General features: G+C 31.4%; 1 protein-coding gene across 3 annotated transcripts in view; it reads right to left on the bottom strand.

The window, feature by feature from the left end:
- The window catches only part of LOC143063644 (uncharacterized), a 227,862-nt gene that overhangs the window by 29,756 nt on the left and 177,359 nt on the right, over positions 1-20,747 (bottom strand). For all 3 annotated transcript variants that reach the window (XM_076235897.1, XM_076235896.1, XM_076235895.1), the window contains 8 exons: positions 18,712-18,996; positions 18,041-18,255; positions 14,752-14,847; positions 14,196-14,346; positions 12,938-13,075; positions 9,933-10,220; positions 6,506-6,601; positions 2,958-2,993 (listed from right to left, as the gene is read on the bottom strand). In XM_076235897.1, the coding sequence (XP_076092012.1) occupies positions 2,958-2,993; positions 6,506-6,601; positions 9,933-10,220; positions 12,938-13,075; positions 14,196-14,346; positions 14,752-14,847; positions 18,041-18,255; positions 18,712-18,996 (1,305 nt within the window). The remainder of the gene's footprint in view (positions 1-2,957; positions 2,994-6,505; positions 6,602-9,932; positions 10,221-12,937; positions 13,076-14,195; positions 14,347-14,751; positions 14,848-18,040; positions 18,256-18,711; positions 18,997-20,747) is intronic.

Genomic DNA, 20,747 nt, shown 5'->3' on the forward strand with positions numbered 1-20,747 from the left:
TATGAGCACAATACAGAAAAGTGAAAAACTGCAACATAATACAATCTAAATAAACATAGCCAGTATATCATGCGTGGTATCAAGAAATCTCAACAGGACATTTCTAGGAATAGACAGTCTGTTACTTTAGATGTGTTAAAACAATTATGCAATTTGTTATCAACAGGTGTTTTCTCACCTTTCATAGGGGCGTCTCGGGCGTATGACATTTGCGCCGATTTTGAAAATTTTCATTCTTTCATTTGCGCCGATTTCATTTTTTCATTTGCGCCGATTTTATATTTTTCCTAATTGGATTTACAGGTAAGTTCCTGGTAAGTTCATACTTTTACATTGGCTGAGCACAGAGTGTAAAGACAAATCAAGTGACATTGCAATTGGTAAATGGCTATCCCAATGTTTCGGGTTACCATTCCTTTCCCTAAATGAAATCGATGACAATTACGTCAAATATAGAAGAGACGAAATCATAAGAAAGGAATATAGTAGATGTGTTGCCTATACATACCCGGCAAGAACAGATTTATGATTTGAATGTATTCCGTTTTTATGGATTTGAATGCTGTACATATATTTTTAATTCGTCATTTTAGTATACACAAAGTGCTTTTATCTTAGGTTTTTACTTCTTGATTTTAAGCAGGAGACAACCACGTGGAGACAACAGTTATATACATGTTATGATTGACAATTCATAACATGTGTACAACTGGCTAACGGAAGAGGTCTTTGATGATAAATGAAAATAACATTACTGGGATGGAGAGTTTTCTCATTGGCACTCATACCACATCTTCTTATATCATTTCATCTGTTATTTACCTGAAAAAAAATCAGCGCAAATGAAAAAAAAAATCGGCGCAAATGAAATAAAAAAATCGGCGCAAATGAAATGCAGATCGGCGCAAATGCAAAACGCCGCTTTCATAGATCTGATGCTGCAAAGTGCTTTTTCACCTGATAGTTACCTGTCCATTTAAACTTTTGGCAGTTCTATTGTCCCATCTTACAAATACAACAGGTATTGTTCTCTGTGTAGTTTATTCACTGAGACATTTAAATTTCTTCTAAGAGAAATCTATCACTCATTGATTAATCTACCTGAGTAAAAAGTTTATCTGCTAAATAGATAGAAATAACAGGTTTACCATTATAAAAAAATGCATATGAGTTTATATTTATATATATTCAATCTGTTGAATGTAAACACTTATGCAAACATAAATAAAAGTTGATTTCTGACAAAATTTTCAACATTATTCCTACATTTCAAAAATCATTTGACATACAAACTCTAAAAATTATGATATTTATATTAAGGTGTAATACCACCAAATCATGGTATGTCACATCCGGTTGTATACGAAAATAGGTTGAAAAAAAATATTCCCTTGAATTTGACAGTTGTAGGTAATTAATCCTACATTTTATTGCAGTAAAAGATTTCTGTGTCATAAACATATGTCTTGGGTATTTCAAAGCACCATTATTTTTTTATTTGGGATTTCTATAGAATATTTTGTAATCTTGAGGTTACATGGTGACTAAACCTTGTACACAGATAAAATAAGGGGAGAAATTTGATTGGTTAACTTCCAGTGATGGTTATTTTCTTATATGTAATGAAATGTTATGTGATTTTTTTTCTATAGTACTGGACAGGATAAAACTTTACTCATGCCAAGTATTTCTTTATTGGAAACAAAGATAAATTCTACACATTTTTTTGAAAAGTGCAAAGGAGTAAGGTCGGTAAGTGCCATATTTGGCCCCAATTATAAAGTTCATGGTTACAAGACAATAATTGTTTTAAGTTGCCTTAAAGACATGTGAGAAAGTTAAACAGAGCTGTTTTTGTCAAAGTTTAATTCTAACACGTTGATTTTTACATCCAAAAAAGGTCAAGATAAGGGATTTTGGTGAAATTTGACAAAATCAGCTGGATTTCAATCAAATAAAGGAATAGGAAACATAGAGTGCAGGCGTCGACAAGCTTAATAATATTCAAATAAGACATGTTAAATGTCTTCACAAACATTATTTTAAAAGATCTTTGTTGTCAAGGTATGCGCTCTATGTTTCCTGTCAAATAATCTTTGGAAATTTACCTATTTTCATTGATTTTTTCATGAAAAATCAATATGAGTACAACTTGTGACGTCATAATGAATCGCAGAAACGTAAAATTTTCAACAAAATAGCTTATATCCTATCTAGTCAATGTATTAGCCATAATTTATCGTGATATTGGTCAATAAATCCGAATTTGAAATTTACGCTAAAAAAGGGGGCCATTTTAGGACCTTATCGAACATACTCCTTTAACAAAGACTAATAGGGGAAAATCAATGTTGGTATTACACCTTAAGGCCTTCTTAAAAGTATTCTGTAACTTAACAAAAACTAAAAAAAAATGAAAATTTTGATAGGAACAATACTTATGTTTTTAAAAATTAACATTTTAGGATTAAATTAGTGTTTATTTTGAACAGATTGAAAAAAAAATATTATCAAAATTGAATAAACACAAAATCACATGCATTCTTAATGGTAGACCTGTTATTTCTATCTATTTAGCAGATAAACTTTTTACTCAGGTAGATTAATCAATGAGTGATAGATTTCTCATACAAGAAATTTAAAGGTCTGAGTGAATAAACTACACAGAGAACAATACAAATTGTATTTGTTCAATGGGACAATAGAACTGCCTAAAGTTTAAATGGACAGGTAACTATCAGGTGAATCTATGGAGAGGTACAATTGGGTTCACAATAATTCTTGTTGGGATCAACAATACTCTTACTCCTCTCTAGGGCACTATTCCAAATAAGGTAAAAATGAATAGTTATGTAAGTTCCTAAGAATAGACTGAGAAAACTGACTGCTGAAATAGTTTATAAAAGATGAGTGTATTGTGTATAAACTATAAATTAAGAAATCCTTATAAGAATTACCTGAGACTGTTGTTGTTTGGTCCCTATGTCTTCTACCTAAAAGATAACAAAAAATATTTATCATTCTATGCTTTACTGCAATTTACTCAGCAACTAAACAGTCCAAATTACAGTTAATACTATTAAATGTTTTATGTTCCTTCATTTAGTCACATCAATTCTTTGTGGTATTTTCTCCATATGTGTGCAAATAAATATGAAATTACAATTGAAAATTATTGACAAAGAATTTCAACAAAACATGAACTTTTGTTCCCTTTTATAATTTATAAATCCTACTGAATGATAATAAATGCCAATTTTCTAATTTATAGAGGACATAACTGTAGAAATGTTAATGACATACTGCAAAAAAAACTCTCTCTGCTTGTAATGTTTCTTGCATTGTGCATGAGTTTCATAAAATTTGCAAGATAAAAACATAAGTAAAGTGTGAAAACCAAAGAAATAGCCAAGTTATAAAGGGGCATAACTCTAGAAAATTTGGATCAGAAAAACTTAAGTTAAGAGTGCAGAAACAAAAAAAAAATGTAATTTACCAAGTTATGAAGAGCATAACTCATGAACAGTATATGACTCACCGCCCAAATTCAAACTTTGTCTATTAGTTTTAGTTCTAAGCAACTTGTATGAGTTTCATAAAATTTGGATGAGAAAGATGGTAAGAATTAGGAAATGGAAAAATGTGTAAATTTCCAAGTTATAAAGAGGCTTAACTCTAAAATGGTGAGCGACTCACGCTCCAATTCCTACTGTCTGTGAGTTTGATTCAATTAATTGTGTACCATTTTAATAAAATTTGCCTGAAAAAGGCTATTATTCCAACTTGGAATTCTTTTTAATTATGGAATTTGCATAATTTCAAAATTTCAAATTTTTTAACGATTGCCATGTTTATTCTGCATTATAATTTTTAAGCATTGCATAACACTTTCCATACAATGAATTTTGTATAGATAGTGTTGTGCACGGCACAGTACATTCTAATGAAAATATGCATTCTTCTTTGTAAAAGAAAGTGTTGTGCACCACACCGAACAATAAAATACAGAATAAACCTGGAAATTATAAAAAATTCAAGCACAAGAAATTATGCAAATTCCATAATTAAAAATAATTCAAAGTTGAAATAATACATTCGGAAAGCAAGCCCTTAGAAACGACTGTTGTTGCTACTTTCTTAAGACAACAATTGGACTGATATTAAAACCTGCTATTGTGAAATTGCATTAATTTCGCGGAAAAAAAATGGAGCCAATTGGAAGCTTTTCTTTTTTTGTGTTTCCTACTTGCCATTAGGGTCAGAAATAGATTTCTTTCGATTTTTTAAGCATTGATTTTATTGTCAAAAGAAAATAATGCTTAAAATGTCAAATTGGTCATCTTTTAGCAATTACCTAATGCCGTTGATTGTCGTTTATAAATGATGCGAAATGTTTGTTATTTTTTCTTCTTTTTTTCACAGATTAACAAGATACTATACAAAAAATTAATAATACGTATCTCAAAAGTTTAAAAAAAAATCAAGTATAACGTTCTATCACCCCTTAGGAAACCCCGTTTGAACTAAATTCCAAAAGAAAGACATTTTTTGACATTGTAGTTTTTTGGTCTTACACATCAATGTCACCTTGCATCTGAACACAATTGTTTGAAAAATTAATGGCGAGTTCAGCTGTGAATATTTGACTGGATTAATTATTCTCTTTAAGTCAGTGAAATGTTTGACTTAACTTAAACATTGTAAGGAAATCTTATATTGTCTGTGCACAACCTTAACTGCTTTAGATGACTATAACAAAACTCATTCATTCATTGTTTATGATAATATATTTTTTTGTGATTAAGGAATTCTGATCAATCCTGCAAAAATAAAATTAAACAAGAATGTGTCCTCAGTACACGAATGCCCCACTCGCACTATCATTTTCCATGTTCAGTGGACCGTGAAATTGGGGTAAAAACTCTAATTTGGCATTAAAATTAGAAAGATCATATCATAGGGGACATGTGTACTAAGTTTGAAGTCGATTGGACTTAAACTTCATCAAAAACTACCTTGACCAAAAACTTTAACCTGAAGCGGGACAGATGGACGGACCAACGAACAGACAGACGGACGGACGCACAGACCAGAAAACATAATGCCCCTCTACTATCGTAGGTGGGGCATAAAAAGTCCTGTCCTAAATTTGAACTTAAAACAATCTCTTTCAGACTTGCATTCAAAGCATGTTCATACTGAAATGTGACTTATTTATGACATATGATCTAAAACATAATTGTTGACTTAGCACTCAGAAACTGCTCTGAAATACTTTTATATAAATATAAAAATGCATAGTTATTATTTTTTTAAATAGAAAAAGAAAAATATTAGACAGAGTCTTTATGTTCTTATCTATTTTAAGTTCATGATTAGAACCATTTATCTAACTATTGGTTTAGTGGTTTTTTTTTCATAATGTGAGTCCATTCATTAGAACTTGCAAGGAATTAATAATGAGACCAAATTTATTGTTAAATATATGTTTAGTTTGTTCATACAAGGATTGCAAACTAATTTCCTATTATTTCAAATAATGAAGAATTTACATTCAGAATACTTTCATTATAATCTCTTTAATGTTTTCTAAAAATGAAAAAGGTAAGACCAGGTATCAGTAATAAAAAGGAATTCCTATTTTTGATCCTGTCTTGATCCAGTATTCATGATGTTTGGCTACCCCTTGCATTAATGTAGTAGAAATTTATTTCTGTGTTGAAATAATTAGGTTGCAGCAGTAAAAATACTTACCAAAATATAAATTAAGTCTTGGAATAATAATATTATAAATTTATATGGCACATAGTCATCCATATAGGGCTTATTTGAAGTTATTTCACTGAGACTGAGTTCTGAAAAGTGTTAAAATGTGTTTCTCTTATTTTTTTTTACACATGTCTTTAGTTTTAAAATATATTTAATAAAATTATTTTAATAATATCCATATGTAAATAACAGCATATGGTGCTTAATATAATAATAATTTGTTCATGAGAGTGCCAACAAGAATAGCTTCCCGAGAAGTTAAGAAAGAAAATTACGATTTTAATTTGCTATGACAGATTTTTTTGGTCAACACCTAGTCTTTGAAGACACATTTTGAGAGAAAAAATGAGTTTAATCCATTATTGAGTTGATAAATATACTTTGTACATACTCAAGAATGTTCACCTAAAAGCAAATTAGTTTTAATTCATGCAAAAAACTACAAATTTAAAAAAACGGGCTTCACTTTTTTTGGTAAAAAAATGCCCATATATGGTAATCACATGACCTCCATTGTTGCTTTAAGAAATGGGGGCAAACCGGGGTCAGCTTTCCGACTGAATAGACTGTTTTGATAAAACCTTAAGTAAGAGTGCAACAAAAATGGAACAGGCAGGAAGAGGGATGAAGGGAAAGAGAGTCAAGGGTAAACTTTAATTCCCAATTGCCTAAAGCATGGGCATAAAAAGTCCTGAAAAATTCAATCAGATGTTGATTTTGTTTATAAATTACTTACTATGATTTTGTGAACTATCAGGGAACATAGGTCCAGTAGGTAATGTGGTTGCAGCTATAGATGTTGTACCAGTATCCAATTGTGGTGTGTTATGGCCTGAGGAAAATAAATATTAATTCCAACTGATGCAATATGACAAATTTTCAGATAGTTTGAATAAGGCAATTTATAAAAATTACAACTCATTTCACAAAAATCATGCTAATGAGCAGGTAAATTACTTGAGATCTTGTCATAAAACATTCCAATGTGACTTACAATCAATTTTGATTCTAACTATTTTGGTGAAAAGAGTTATTGCTGCTGATCTTGATACATTTAATTTCTTTGTACTATTTGTACTACCTAAAATATGACAGGGAAAAGTATAAGGAGGTGTTTGTAGTTACTCTTTTGGACTCCCAACATTTCATCTAATTATCCCCTGGCCACATATATAATGCTTAAAAGTGACTGTGACTGAGAAAATGGGTTCAGATGAGATTAATAAATTTTTGCAGTTTTTTTGCATTTCATTCAATGCTACTAATGTGCTTACAATGAATACAAAATTTCATGATGATATCTCAACTGGTTTCGAAAAATAGTATGTTCATAAATTGGCATGCATTTGTGTACATAAAAAACAGACAACGCCATGGCCATAGAAAAGTTCTGTAACTTTACCCACCTAAGCCTTTTGGGTCCAGGCAACCTTAGGCAAGTGTCTATCATTTATACCTAGTTGGGACAAAAGCTTTGCCATAGGAAGTCGGAATCCGCTAAGGAGTGTGTAAAGGTTAAAATACTGAATCGTGTGAAATTGAATGTTGCAACTTAAATAATTTTAAAGACAATTAGAACCAGGTGCTCCACAAGGCGCAGCTTTATACGACCACAGAAGTTGAACCCTGAACATTTGAGGCAAGTATGGACACAACATTCAAGCTTGATACAGCTCTGAATTTGGATTGTGATTAAATAGTTGACACAACATAGGCTTCTGACACAGAATGAATGTGGTCTAAGAACTTAAACTTTAAAACTTTTAAATTGGACATTTACCTATTACGGTCTAATATCCAAAATCGAAATATACTGAGCCAAAAAAGTTTAGCAACACTTTTTTTTTTTTTTTTTTGTTGTTTCTGGAATTTTTTTTTTTTTAAATATCATTGATATAATCCTAAGTTTTACCTGTAATTTAAAACTGTCATACTTTTTTCCTGGTGATTGATTTCGCGCCATTTCAGCTTTGCACGTGTAATTGATGTTTTACCTTCTGTACCTGTACTTTTAAAACGATATTAAAAATTTCTTTTTCACTAACGTTCAGAAACATACCATTGGTAAGAAAAACACATACACCTTTGAAAAAATTGCATGGGGCGTCAACCAGGCCTCCCCGAAATTGACCTTCAGGAAACTCTTGGAATGGTTGATGCCGGAATGAGTGTTGCTGACATCATGGCTCGATTTAATGTGCATAAGGCAACCGTTTAGAAACAAACAAACAGATATCAACAAATTTCAACTGCATAGGATGGGTCGATAAATCATAGACTAAAAAAAACTATTGTCAAGGGAGGAGCGCTACCTTCACTTTACGTCAACACGTGACAAGTTTTTTTCCGGCCACAAGAGTATAAATTGACTAAGGGCAGCTGCTGGTGTGCCTGCCAGTCCTTCATTGGTGCAGTTAGGGCATATCTGAAAAAATGATTTTGAATAACACTATGCTCATTTCCGCATTTTGACCCTCCCGCGCTCCATACAAAGAAAATCCTAATGAATGTGAGTGATAAACATTCATGTTGCTTCTGACATGTCATAATTCGATTTTGTTATTATTAAAATTATATGTTGTTATGATTTTGTAATAAAATAAAATTTCACATTTTTGTTGCTAAACTTTTTTGGCTCAGTATACCATAGGCGGATTTAGAGGGGGGGCCCAGGGGGCCCGGGCCCCCCCTTTTTGGGAAAAAATTTGGTTGCTTATATAGGGAATCATTGAAGCGTGACTGGAGCGGGCCCCCTCTTAGGTCAGTCAGTGGGCCCCCACTTATGAAAATTTCTGGATCCGCCACTGTATACATGGTTAGATTCAGCATACATTGTATCAAAGAACCCCATGAATTCAATTTTTGTTAAAATCAAACTAAATTAAATTTTGGATCCTTTGGACCTTAATGTAGAACAATTTGAAAACGGGACCAAATATTAAGAATCTAAATACATTGTTAGATTTTGCATATCGAGGAACCCCGATAATTCAATTTTTGTTGAAATCAAACAAAATTTACTTTTGGACCCTTTTGGCCCCTAATTCCTAAACTATTGGGACCCAAAATCAATCCCAACCTTCCTTTTGTGGTCATAAATCTCGTGTTCAAATATCATAGATTTCTATTCACTTATAATAAAGTTATTGTGTGAAAACCAAGAAAAATGCTTATTTTGGCCCTTTTTGGCCCAAAATTTCTAAACTGTTTAAAACGTAACTCCCAAAATCTATCAAAACCTCCCTTTTGTGGTCATAAACCTTGTCTTAAAATTTCAAAGATTTCTATTCACTTATTCTCAAATTATTGTGCGAAAACCAAGAAAAATGTTTATTTGGACCCCTAATTCCTTAACTGTTTGGACCAAAACTCCAAAATCAATCCTAACCTTCCTGCTGTGGTCATTAACCTTGTGTTTTAATTTCATAGACTTCTATTTACTTATACTAAAGTTAGTTTGCAAAAACCAAGAAAAATGCTTATATGGGCCCTTTTTTGGCCCCTAATTCCTAAACTATTCGGACCATAACCCCCAAAATCAATCCCAACCTTCCTTTAATGATATTGAACCATCTGTTAAAAATTTATAGAGATCCATTCACTGAAACAAAAGTTATTGTCCGGAAACTAAATGTGTCTTTTCGGAGGAGGATGACATCATACCATTATACGACGCAAAATTTTTTTTTGCGGTCGTATAAAAATGCACACATGGTAAGCTGTACATGTCATATAATAAGTGAAATAATATTGTTTTAGGCAGCGAACAATAATTTTTGTCATAGACAAAATTACATTTTATCGCATCAGGGCCCATTTTGTCAGACTTAGACACAAATATGTTTAAGATGCAAGTTTAATTTAGAAAAAATTAATATACAACAGTAAACTCCTAACACCAGGGGTAACCTTTTTCTGGAACAGTTCAAAGTCAACTTCAGTGGGAACAAACAGTGCAAGTCTTTCAATGAGATTATTAGTTGGTTTTCCAATAAGCTATAGACGTCTTAAATGAAAAATAAAAATATGCTAATCTAGCAATGTGCACAACAATTGTAGCTTTTTTGATGACCCAATGATTGTTGATAAAGTTTTAGAAAAATTGGGAAATAAAACTGAGAATTGAAAAGAAAAGAATTTCAAGAGTTTTTTTTTATACTTACTGCAAGTACATTGGTATCTGATCTTATAATTAGTACATGTCATTGGGAAATTATCTGCATTGTTACAGACTACTCCATCTATTGGTGTGCATTTCATAACTTCTCCTGTTGAGTAGTGGAAAGCCCCAATATCTGTACTCCAACATTCAACCTTGTGAATTGTTCCTCCACTGCAGAATCCTGAAGCTTTCTGATATTCAAGACCAGATTTCTCCTTGTCACCAAGTGCATACGTTGTTGGATTTCTTTCGTCTACCCATGGCGACCATGATTTATCAACACATGGGGCTGCAGAAATTTTAGTAAAAATATTAAGTGCTAATTGTTCATTAAGTATTTATCCTAAATTGGATCACCTGGTCTAAATGTTGTAGATTTTCGTTATTATGTATATAACAGAAAGTGAGAAATTTTAAGCAGTAAAAATTATCAAAACAATAAGATCTACAGATGAGCCAAAATGGATGAATTTTTAATTGATCCTGTGTAAGAGTTATTGCCTCGGAAGACTCATTTTTTAATTTATGCAGAAATCATATTGGATGGAGAGAAATTGCTAAAACAAAAGTGTTTAGCAAAATAACATCTACCAAGAGTTGACATGCAAACATTGATTAATTAAACCATTCTTAGTAGTAATTGCCTTTGAAAGACTGAATGTGTTCATTTTTTGTGTTTTTGTTGTTGTAGAAACTATCATAGAGAGAATTTGTGAAAACCAGTAAAAAAAACCTCCAAAAAAGTCACTAAGACAGAAATTATCAATTGACTGAGTACCGCTGACAGGAGTTATTACCCATGAAAGATGGTTATCATCAAATTTTGGCAGACATCATCATAGAAAGAGAAAAAATTTAACCAGCAGATATGTTTAATTATCACAATAAGATCTACAAATCAGTAATCAAGGTTGAAACTGTTAACAGAATCTGAATAAAAGTCAATTCCCTTGAATGATGTTTTTTTTTAATTTCTTTAGAAAGAAACTTTATAAAAAGCAAAAAACTGATTACAATAAAGAAAAAAAAAATACTTCGCTGAGCACAGCCTAATACCACAGTGGTCAAACCCTGAACAGTTGGGACAAGTTTGGACACAATATTTAAGCTTGATACTTATTTTTGGATTGTGATCAAACTTTGACATAATATAGGTTTCTGAAACAAAATAAATGTTGTCAGAGATCTTAAACATCTACTGGGCAACACTGTGTAATAGAAAATTTCTTCTTGAAATTATAAAAAAGCTTGTTTTTAGCACCTTTTTTTTACCCTAATTCCTGCATTTTTGGGACAACTACCCCATACTCAATCCCCGCCTTCCCTTTGTGATATGGAACCATGTGGTACAATTTCAGATAGATCCATACACATACACACTTAAAAGTTAATTTCCATAAACTACAAAAATGCTTGATTTTGTGCCCTGAATTCCTAAACTTTTGGTATCATTACCCCAAAATCAATCCATACATTCCTTGTGTAGCATTTATCCTTCTTGTAAAATTTCATAGAGATCTATTGACTTGAACTAAAGTTATTGTCTGGAAACCAAATGTGTCTTTGGATGACGACAACAACGACAATATCATAGCATTATTTGATCCCAAAATAATGTTTGTGGTTGTATAAAAATATATCAAAGTGGCATATTTTTTTTTTCATCATAGATGGTAATGACTGTATGGATAAACATGGTAGTAAAATACAAACAATTATGTGAATAAAAAATTAATGGTCTGATGAAAATCTATTTGAATAAATTACTTATTGCATTCAAACAATTTGTTACGAAAGAGGAAGATAGTTTTAGTGCCGTGTTAGATTTATAATTAAGTATAAGCTTTATTTTATTTTTATTGCACAATCTGGTTATACTTTTTTCTGTAATTTTAGACATTTTGAATATAAAAGTCTCTCTGGTACTGGCGTTATCTCAGATCTGCAGATGTGCTGTTTATTTTCAATTTTGCCACTTTTACATATTTCAAAACTTCTTTGATCAGTCTGGGCACTTTTAAATATCTTCCTCCCTCAATGGCAAGGTTATGAGCACTACCTCTTAATTTACACAATGATGATCGATCTGATCTATTTCTTAAAGCATCAACATTAACTGCACGTTCACTCATTTTGTAAACACTCCGGAAAAATGTTAATTTTGGAGATGCTGAAATATTAGCATGTTGTTCCTGAAAACCCTGGTCAATTAGTCTTTGTTTTATAAAAGGTGTTTAATAGTAAAGTTAACGTTTGACAAATATGATAAACCTCAATTTTGAATAATAAAATTTAACCTTTTAACCCATAGGTTGCTTATTTTTGTAGCATTATATATTTGGTGAACTAAACTTTCTTCTGAAGTGGTCCCAGAATTTAATACTAGATAACATTATCCTATTTTAATGAGCACCATTTTCACAGATGTTTGACATAATGCAGAAAAGAAGAATATAAACAAAAACTGGGGACAACAAAAAGTAAAATCATCAATTAAACTTGGTCTCATTATGATCTAAGGTAGAAGAAAGGTGTATATCAAGGTCATATCTCATTACTTTACTTTTAATATTTTATTAAAAAGTCATGTAAAAATTAAAGAAAACAAAGCTGTATAATTACTCATCTTTTTCAAAATGACCCTTCGTAGATGTTTCCTATCAGTTCAATACAAATATATACAGATGAATAAATTAATCTTTGAATCTATGAAAGTGTTAGGGACGACATCAAAAGATCGATGTAGGATAAAAAACTTAAATCGAATAGTTTGGGGGTGGGGGGGTCAACATAGCTGAAAGTTTTGTTCATATAAAATCGATTTTACATATATCCATATAGGTAAATCAATTTTTCCCAAATTAAGTTAAGAAGGGGGGTAGGGGGGTCAGCGAAAAAACTATGTGAATTAAGTTTTTTATCCTACATTGAACTTTTGATGTCGTCCCTTAACCATAGAATTAAAAGTTTGAAAAATACTAAATAAAAGTGTTAATGATAACTTACTTTTATTATCTACTGGTGTTGGAGAAGGTGTTGGGGTCAATCCTGTGTTTGATCCTGGGCTTACTTCAGGTTTACCACCATTACCAGATGTGGGTGATGGTGTTGGAATTCCAGGTGGTGTAAATTGAGGTACTACAACTGTTTAGGAATAATTCATTTGTTGGTGATTATCAGAAACATTCAATTTGTTCATCTATTTGTGTGTGAATATTATTTATAAACATACAGTATGTCTATACTATATTAAGTTTGTGGACCAAAATATTTGAGCCGGTTTGTCTCTGTTAAAGCCAACGATCGTCTGAAGTATTATATACGGGTAATAATAAATAGATTGTGTATGTTATGTACAATGTACTTTATAACTTCATATTGTAATTGCTCTAACTAGCAAAGCTTAAATAATTCAACTCCAAATAAAGTTCCATAGCTGTTTCATTACGGTCTACATTTTGTAAACAGGCGGAAGTGCATGGTTTTGTATATTTAATTCTATATACAATTTATGACAACTCAGCAAATGGTCAATTTTCACCACTCAAAAACACTCACTAATTATTACAACTTGCATCACTTTATCAAACTCGCACCACTCAAAAACAATAACAGTCTTGAAGAAACGTGTTTCATCATTAGATTGTTTTCGTCTTCTCTTAGAAAATTCCTCCTTAATCTCAGAGCACCTGAGTCACACAGAGACAGAACTCCCACTACTTGAAAAAATATATACTACAAACTCACACCACTGAAGAAATGTTTTAAATCATCAGAAAGTTCTAGATTTTTTTTCTTAGTTATTTCTGTTCTTAGACCACCTGTATTACACAGAGACAGAACTTGACTCGCAATTTTGAAGAAAAAACCAGAAATACTACAAACTAGTATCACTGAGAAATGTTTGAATCATCAGTGTTCTAGAATATTGTTTTCTTCTTCTCTAAGTTATTTTTTCTTTTCTAGGAGCACCTGTGTAACACAGAGACAGATTAGTTACTAATTGGTCACTGGAACTCCTAAGAAAGAAAAAATGATCACAAACTAATCAAGACTATCAACATAATGTTTCAGTGCATAAAAATAATTCAAGTAGTCCTAAAGTCTAGCTTGCACTGATTTTTTCTAATGATATATAAATTAAAGGTAAACGCTTATTTTCCAGACCAAAAAAATACAGATAAAATACTATGACAAAAAGAAAGGTTTCATATTCTAAGTTTTCAAGATTATATAATCACAATTACAAGAATGTGAGACATACCACAATTAACTTCGTCTGTGTCACAGTCAATGATTCCATCACAGCGGGATGGTTTTGGTATACACCTGGTGTTACCACACCGGTACTCGTTATCAGCACATGTCTTACATGTACATTCACAGGATGTTACATTCACATATTTAGTTTCTTCCTATGAAATGAAAAGAAGAATAAGTCCATTCCATATATATAAACAGGTATTACTTTTTTTAACATATCATTAGTATGCAAAAAAACAACTATAAAATATGTTTTAATTAATAAACCATTTTCTTTCTAAAATGGTTGTACCAAGTCAGAAATATATGACTGTTGTTCTTCCCTCTTTCAATTGGTTGATAGTGTTTGATTTTGTCAGTTGTTATGGACTTCTCCTTTTTTTAATATACCTGAGAATTCAGTATTTTTGTTATACTTTTTTCAATCTGCTTGAGAATAAAACACTTCAATGATGTATTGACTTTTCTTCACTGTAAACATTTGCATATTTACCCTAGATGTCTTTACTTTTGAACATATACCCCATAAAACAAAATACAAAACTGAAAATACTTACAGGCTGACAGGGAGGACAAAATTTTGGCATACATTTGTTTTCTCCATTAATACATTGGCATGTGGCACACTGTCTTCCTTGTGCAATGCCTCCAGGCTGCAATATACAAAACATAAAAGACAGGTTAATGCCAATCTGAGCTAACAATTCAAAGGATTTTGGCAACTGTTGTTTTGACTTTTTGTCAGACATATCCATGATCTCTTAAGTTTATGACATGTAGTGCCAATGAAATTTCATTACTTTAAATAATGGAACTATTTTATATAAATAGATTATTAAGACACAATAGGTTTTGGAATGCTGAAAATAAGTTATAATTATACAGGGGCACTAAAGTGTTCAGATTATTATCCAATCTGAAATCAGCAAGGGGGTTCCTAGTCACTTCTGCATGTGCTTGTTTTGTGAGATCATACTTATTAACCAATGAGATTGCTCATTAGTTTTGACTTTACCGATCAGCACTTATTTGGCAGGATTTAAATGTTTTAAACACACACACTTAATTATTCTTAAAGAAGTGCTTGCTGTTAGCAGTAATTTAAAAAAAATTGTGCCCACCCTCCACTCCCTTGTTTGACATCTATTTATATTTGCTATACATATTATCTATAACAGATATTGTTACATTAGTGGAGTCAGCTTTGCATATTTTTTATAGTGTTTTATTAAAAGAGTAGTAATGTTTTAAAGAATTAACAGTTTTTATGTACTTTTTGTATGGATCAGTAACTCAGTTTTTTCAACTTGATTTTGCTTTCTTTGTAAACATGTTTATAATGCTTATTGAATATGCAAAAAGAAAATATTAAACTGTGATTCTTCTTCCAAACCTGTGTTTGTTCAGATTTTACTTTATAGAATAACCAGTTGGTTTAAGTCTCGGTCCCATTACTTAACTCCGATTAGTGGACTAAAATCAAGTGCTTTTGTCTACACTGTAACTCTTCAGCATTTGGTTAGGGCACCAAAGGAATAGCCACCTGGTTATTGGTACCACTGGCCATATCCATAAACATATAATAAGAGAGGATCTGGGCAGGAATAGTTTTGTGGATTAATATAGTAGATTATTGGTAGATTTGGACTTTACTGAGGATTAAAATATTTATTTTTTGCTGTTGGAGTCATTCACAGCTTGCCAAAAACTGGAGGTTATCAAAAGCTTGCAATCTTGTATGAGCATTTTTATAACTTAAACGTATGCTAGCCTCTTGATGTATTTTGCTTAAAAACTTGCGGTATTATTTCATTGAAGATTAATCTACATCTACTTTTATTAATATATAAATATTAAAATTATTAGAATGGATTAAAAACATTGATAATTTTTAAAACTAGTGTGAACAAACATTTTTTTCAGGAGCCTGTAATTCAGTGGTTGTCCTTTGTTTGTGGGTTACATATTTGTTTTTCGTTCATTTCTTGTACATAAATAAGGCCATTAGTTTTCTCGTTTGAATTGTTTTACATTGTCATTTCGGGGCCATTCATAGCTGACTATGCGGTATGGACTTTGCTCATTGTTGAAGGCTGTACTTATCCCTATAGTTGTTAATTTCTGTGTCATTTGGTCTCTTGTGGAGATTGTCTCATTGGCATTCATACTACATCTTCTTTTTTATACTTTATTCATTTAAATCATGGATTACTTTAACTAGAGGCTCCAAGGAGCCGGTGTCGCTCACCTGATATTTTTTATTTAAAATTGATGCATGAAATAATGCCACCATTGTACTTTTGCATTAGTTTCAGAGATACAAGTCAAAAACTGCATTTTCCCCCCTTTGTTCTATTTTTTGCCATGTCTGCCATGTTGGTTGACAGGCAGGGTAATTGGACACATGTTTTAGACTAGATATCCTTATGCTGATTGTGGCAAAGTTTGGTTAAATTTGTTTCAGTTGTTTCAGGAGAACATTAAACAAAAATTAAAAAAAATTTGTTAAATTTGACTTTAAAAGGCAATAATTCCTTTTGGGATCAACTGACAATTTTGGTAAGTCAACTTATTTGGAGATCTTACTTTGCTGAATATTATTGCTGTTCACAGTTTATCTCTATCTATAATAATATTCAAGATAATAACCAAAGACGGCAAAATTTCCTTAAAATTAACAATTCAGAGGCAGCAACCCAACAACGGATTGTCTGATTTGTCTTAAAATTTCAGGGCAGATAGATCTTGACCTGATAAACAATTTTACCACTGTCAGTTTTGCTCTAAATGCTTTGGTTTCAGAGAAATAAGCCAAATCTACATTATACCCCTATAGTCTATCTTTAGCCATGGCGGCCATCTTGGTATGAAGGCAGGGTCATCTGGCACATTTTTTAAACTACATACCCCAATGATGATTGTGGCTAAGGTGCAATCATCAGTTTTTTTCTATGACGTCATATTTTAAGGGACCATTCCTAAGTGACCCTTAGTGGTGGAATGGTTAATAAAGATACTTGTATAAAACTAGATATCACTGGAAGCAGAATTTTCTCTAGTTTATAATGAAATAAAAATATAGTGTACTTTTGATATAATAAAAAAGTTATATCCAGAGAAAGGGGAGGACAATATTGCCTAATCTGAACATAAAAAAACTTAAATCAGGTCATGTGTATACCCATGTCGACATGATACAGGCACATTTTACATAATCAAAACTGTATGAATTTCATAGATTTTAACCTGGTCTTTCAAAAATTCTCATTTCAGGGTACGTTCGCCTGCTCCGAAAAGAGCTATAGCTACACAGGCTGCAAATAAGTTGTAATTTTCACTGCCAAAAAAACAGGATGTTTACAGTGTTGTCTCTCAAAACATGTACATTTAATCTAATTTTTTAAATTATTTTAATCATTCAACCTGTTTTAATTGAAGCTAATAAAATCATTTTTACAATCAAATACAAAAAAACATGATATTTTTTCACCATTTATGTTAATATAAAAAGGGATTTCCCTCTATGGCTATTTTTTGTCGGGGAATAACCCCTAGCTTATTATAAGAAACTGTTTATAGCACCCTAAGTTTAGTTAAATTTGGCCCAGTAGTTTCAGAGGAGAAATTTTTCGTTAAAGTTAATGACGGACGACAGACGCCGGACACCCAAGTAATGAGAAAAGCTCACTAGGCCCTTTGGGGCAGGTGATCTAAAAATTCAACATCTGTTCTCATCACTTTTTCAATTTAATTTCAGCAATCCCAAAATGTAACTTGTTTAATGTCAAAAAATTTTCAGTTTGCATTAAAATTCCCACAGCATGATTGGTCACTTGAGTTACTTACCCTGACAATCTTTCCTTCAATCTTACAAGTACATTCTGACTTCTGTACACAGTGCAGCCCATCACAGAACTGTCCATCTGTACAGGAATCAGGACAATTTTTTGTGTCCATATTTTCATAACATTTTGCCACTCTCTTGATCGGTGATCCACTTACAGTAGCCAATTTGGTAGTTTTATGGAAACCACCTGCCATTGTAGTTTTTTGTGGTGGTACTGTTGTAAAAAACAAAAAAAAAACATGTTTTCATTCATTGTCAACTTATCAAAATATCTATTCTTATACAGCTAAATATCTGAACATAATAGAAATGGACATTTCTGAGATATGCATACCTGCCAACCTCTGAAACTTTCAAAGAGGGAGATCTCCCCCTCAGCTATGATAGCTGAGGGGGAGATTTTTCGAGAACGTCATGTTTGAGTGATATATATGACCTTTTTATTTATTCATCTACAAAACACATATAAGAGTTAATAGATATACTTTATTTCTTTAAATATGATTATATTCTATACAATTAAATTATGGAAATCTTTTTAAAATCTATAATACATAATTGTGTTTTAAAAACTAATAAAGTTTATAAAAAGAAACTATTTTTTTCTCTATTTTTAAGGTAGTGTTCAACCTAATATTTCTAATCAAAGGATTGTTTAAATACTACTCACAACATTCACTGGTCTGTTTCAAGCAGGCTAGTCTGACCTTGTAGTCAGCACATCCATTTGTGTCAAACTGGTTCATATTGTCACATTGTAATCCACTCCAAAGGTCACAGGAAATTATTTGTCCTAGGTCATCGGCTGTGGAACCTGTAGCTGATCGACATTCAATCTTCATAGGATTAATGCAAATATGTGAGTGTTTCTTTACTTCAGCAATAGGTTCTGAATCACCACTGGCATCTGGTGTGTGCAAATTCACCCAGTTATCCCACTGTGTACATCTTTTAACTATAATAAATACAAAAATGCTTTTGAGACATAAAAGTTGCAGACTTGACAAAAATGATTCTGACCAAATAACAAATATTACAAAAAGGAACCTGACCTGCCCCATGTAAAGTCCATGATTTGCTTAGGGAAAACCCAGCCATGATTCAGTAAAAAAAAAACCCACCAACAACATTGGTTGTGCACAAAAATACTGAACTCAGCGGAAAATCAAATTGTAAAGTCCCTAATCACATGGCAAAATCAAATGACAAAACACATCAAAAACGAACTGTCATATTCCTGACTTGGTGCAGGCATTTTCAAATGTAGAAAATGGTGGATTAAACCTGGTTTTACCTTGCAGTACAATTTCAGAGAGATCCATACACTTAAACACGAGTTACCATTAAAACCCATCTAAATGCATCATAAAAATATTAAAATAGAAAATGACATACTTAATCATGTTTAGAATTAATATAACTTCATCAGCATTTAATAGTAACTTCTAAAAATAAATTGACAGCTAAGAAAATGATTATAACAATGTTTCTTGAATACATCCACATTACATTTTTTTTCATTAAGAGTGATAAATCATTCCATGTCTCGGTTGCAGAATAATGAAAAGAATTGTATTTGGTCTTGGAACAAATTGATCATTATTTGAGACAGATCGTAAGTTGTGGTGTTGCACATCATTAATATTTAGCATTGCTAAGTAATCAGGTGTTAGTTCATTTATAATTTTAAACATTAGAATTTATTGTTGGTAATTTATTCTCTTTGTAAAAAATGGCAATTTTAAAGATGAAAACATAAAATAAGAAGAACTGAAATATGGCATTAATAATAAAAGTATAATTCTTGCTACTCTTTTTTATAAGTTTAATGATTCTCTCTGAATCTTTTTGTAATAAATTTCCCTAAACTGAACTACAATAGTCTATATAGGGTAGAATATACTCATTATAAAGTAGTTGTCTTGTGTGTATGGGCAAATATACTTTAATTTATACATAAGTGATATTTTAGAGGAGATAATCTTACATATATGATCATCATGATCTTCCCAGCTAAAATTTTCATCAATGTCAATTCCAAGTAATTTGAAAGAATGGCCATTCTCAATACATGTTTCCTTGATGGTAAAACATAATTCTGATAGTTGTGTAAGTTTTTGTTTTGAACCTTATTTCATAGACTTCGTTTTTTGTGCATTAATTTTCATACTGTTATTGTTACACCAAATTGTATAGTATTTAAATCATTTTGCAATATCCTGATTATTTTTGTTTATTTTTTTAATGTTTTTATTATTGAAAATGCAATGTTGAATCATCAGCATATAAATCCATGCTGGATTGTTAAACATGAAGTGGTAAATCAATTATATAAATTAAAAATAACAGAGGACCTAAAATAGATTCTTGATTCACTCCATATTTTACACAGGAACTATCAGATTTAATGTTAGCGCATTGAACTTCTTGTTGTCTTTCAGACAAATATGATTTATCCATTCTATCATATGTTCTCTGATATGATAAAATTTTAACTTTTCTAAAAGTATGGCATGCATGATTAAGGTAGCACAATACAAAGATTTTTTTACTTCCAACCCCCAACCTTTAAAATGCTGCAACTTTCTTAATACTGCATTTAAATTAATAAAAGAGGTATATATAGATAGATAAAAGAATAATCTTTTAAATGAATGCAATATTTTTGTTATGCAATCATTATGTAATCAATTATTATGCAATTAA

The sequence above is a fragment of the Mytilus galloprovincialis genome, chromosome 2, assembly GCF_965363235.1.
Source record: "Mytilus galloprovincialis chromosome 2, xbMytGall1.hap1.1, whole genome shotgun sequence".
In the NCBI taxonomy this organism is placed as follows: domain Eukaryota; kingdom Metazoa; phylum Mollusca; class Bivalvia; order Mytilida; family Mytilidae; genus Mytilus; species Mytilus galloprovincialis.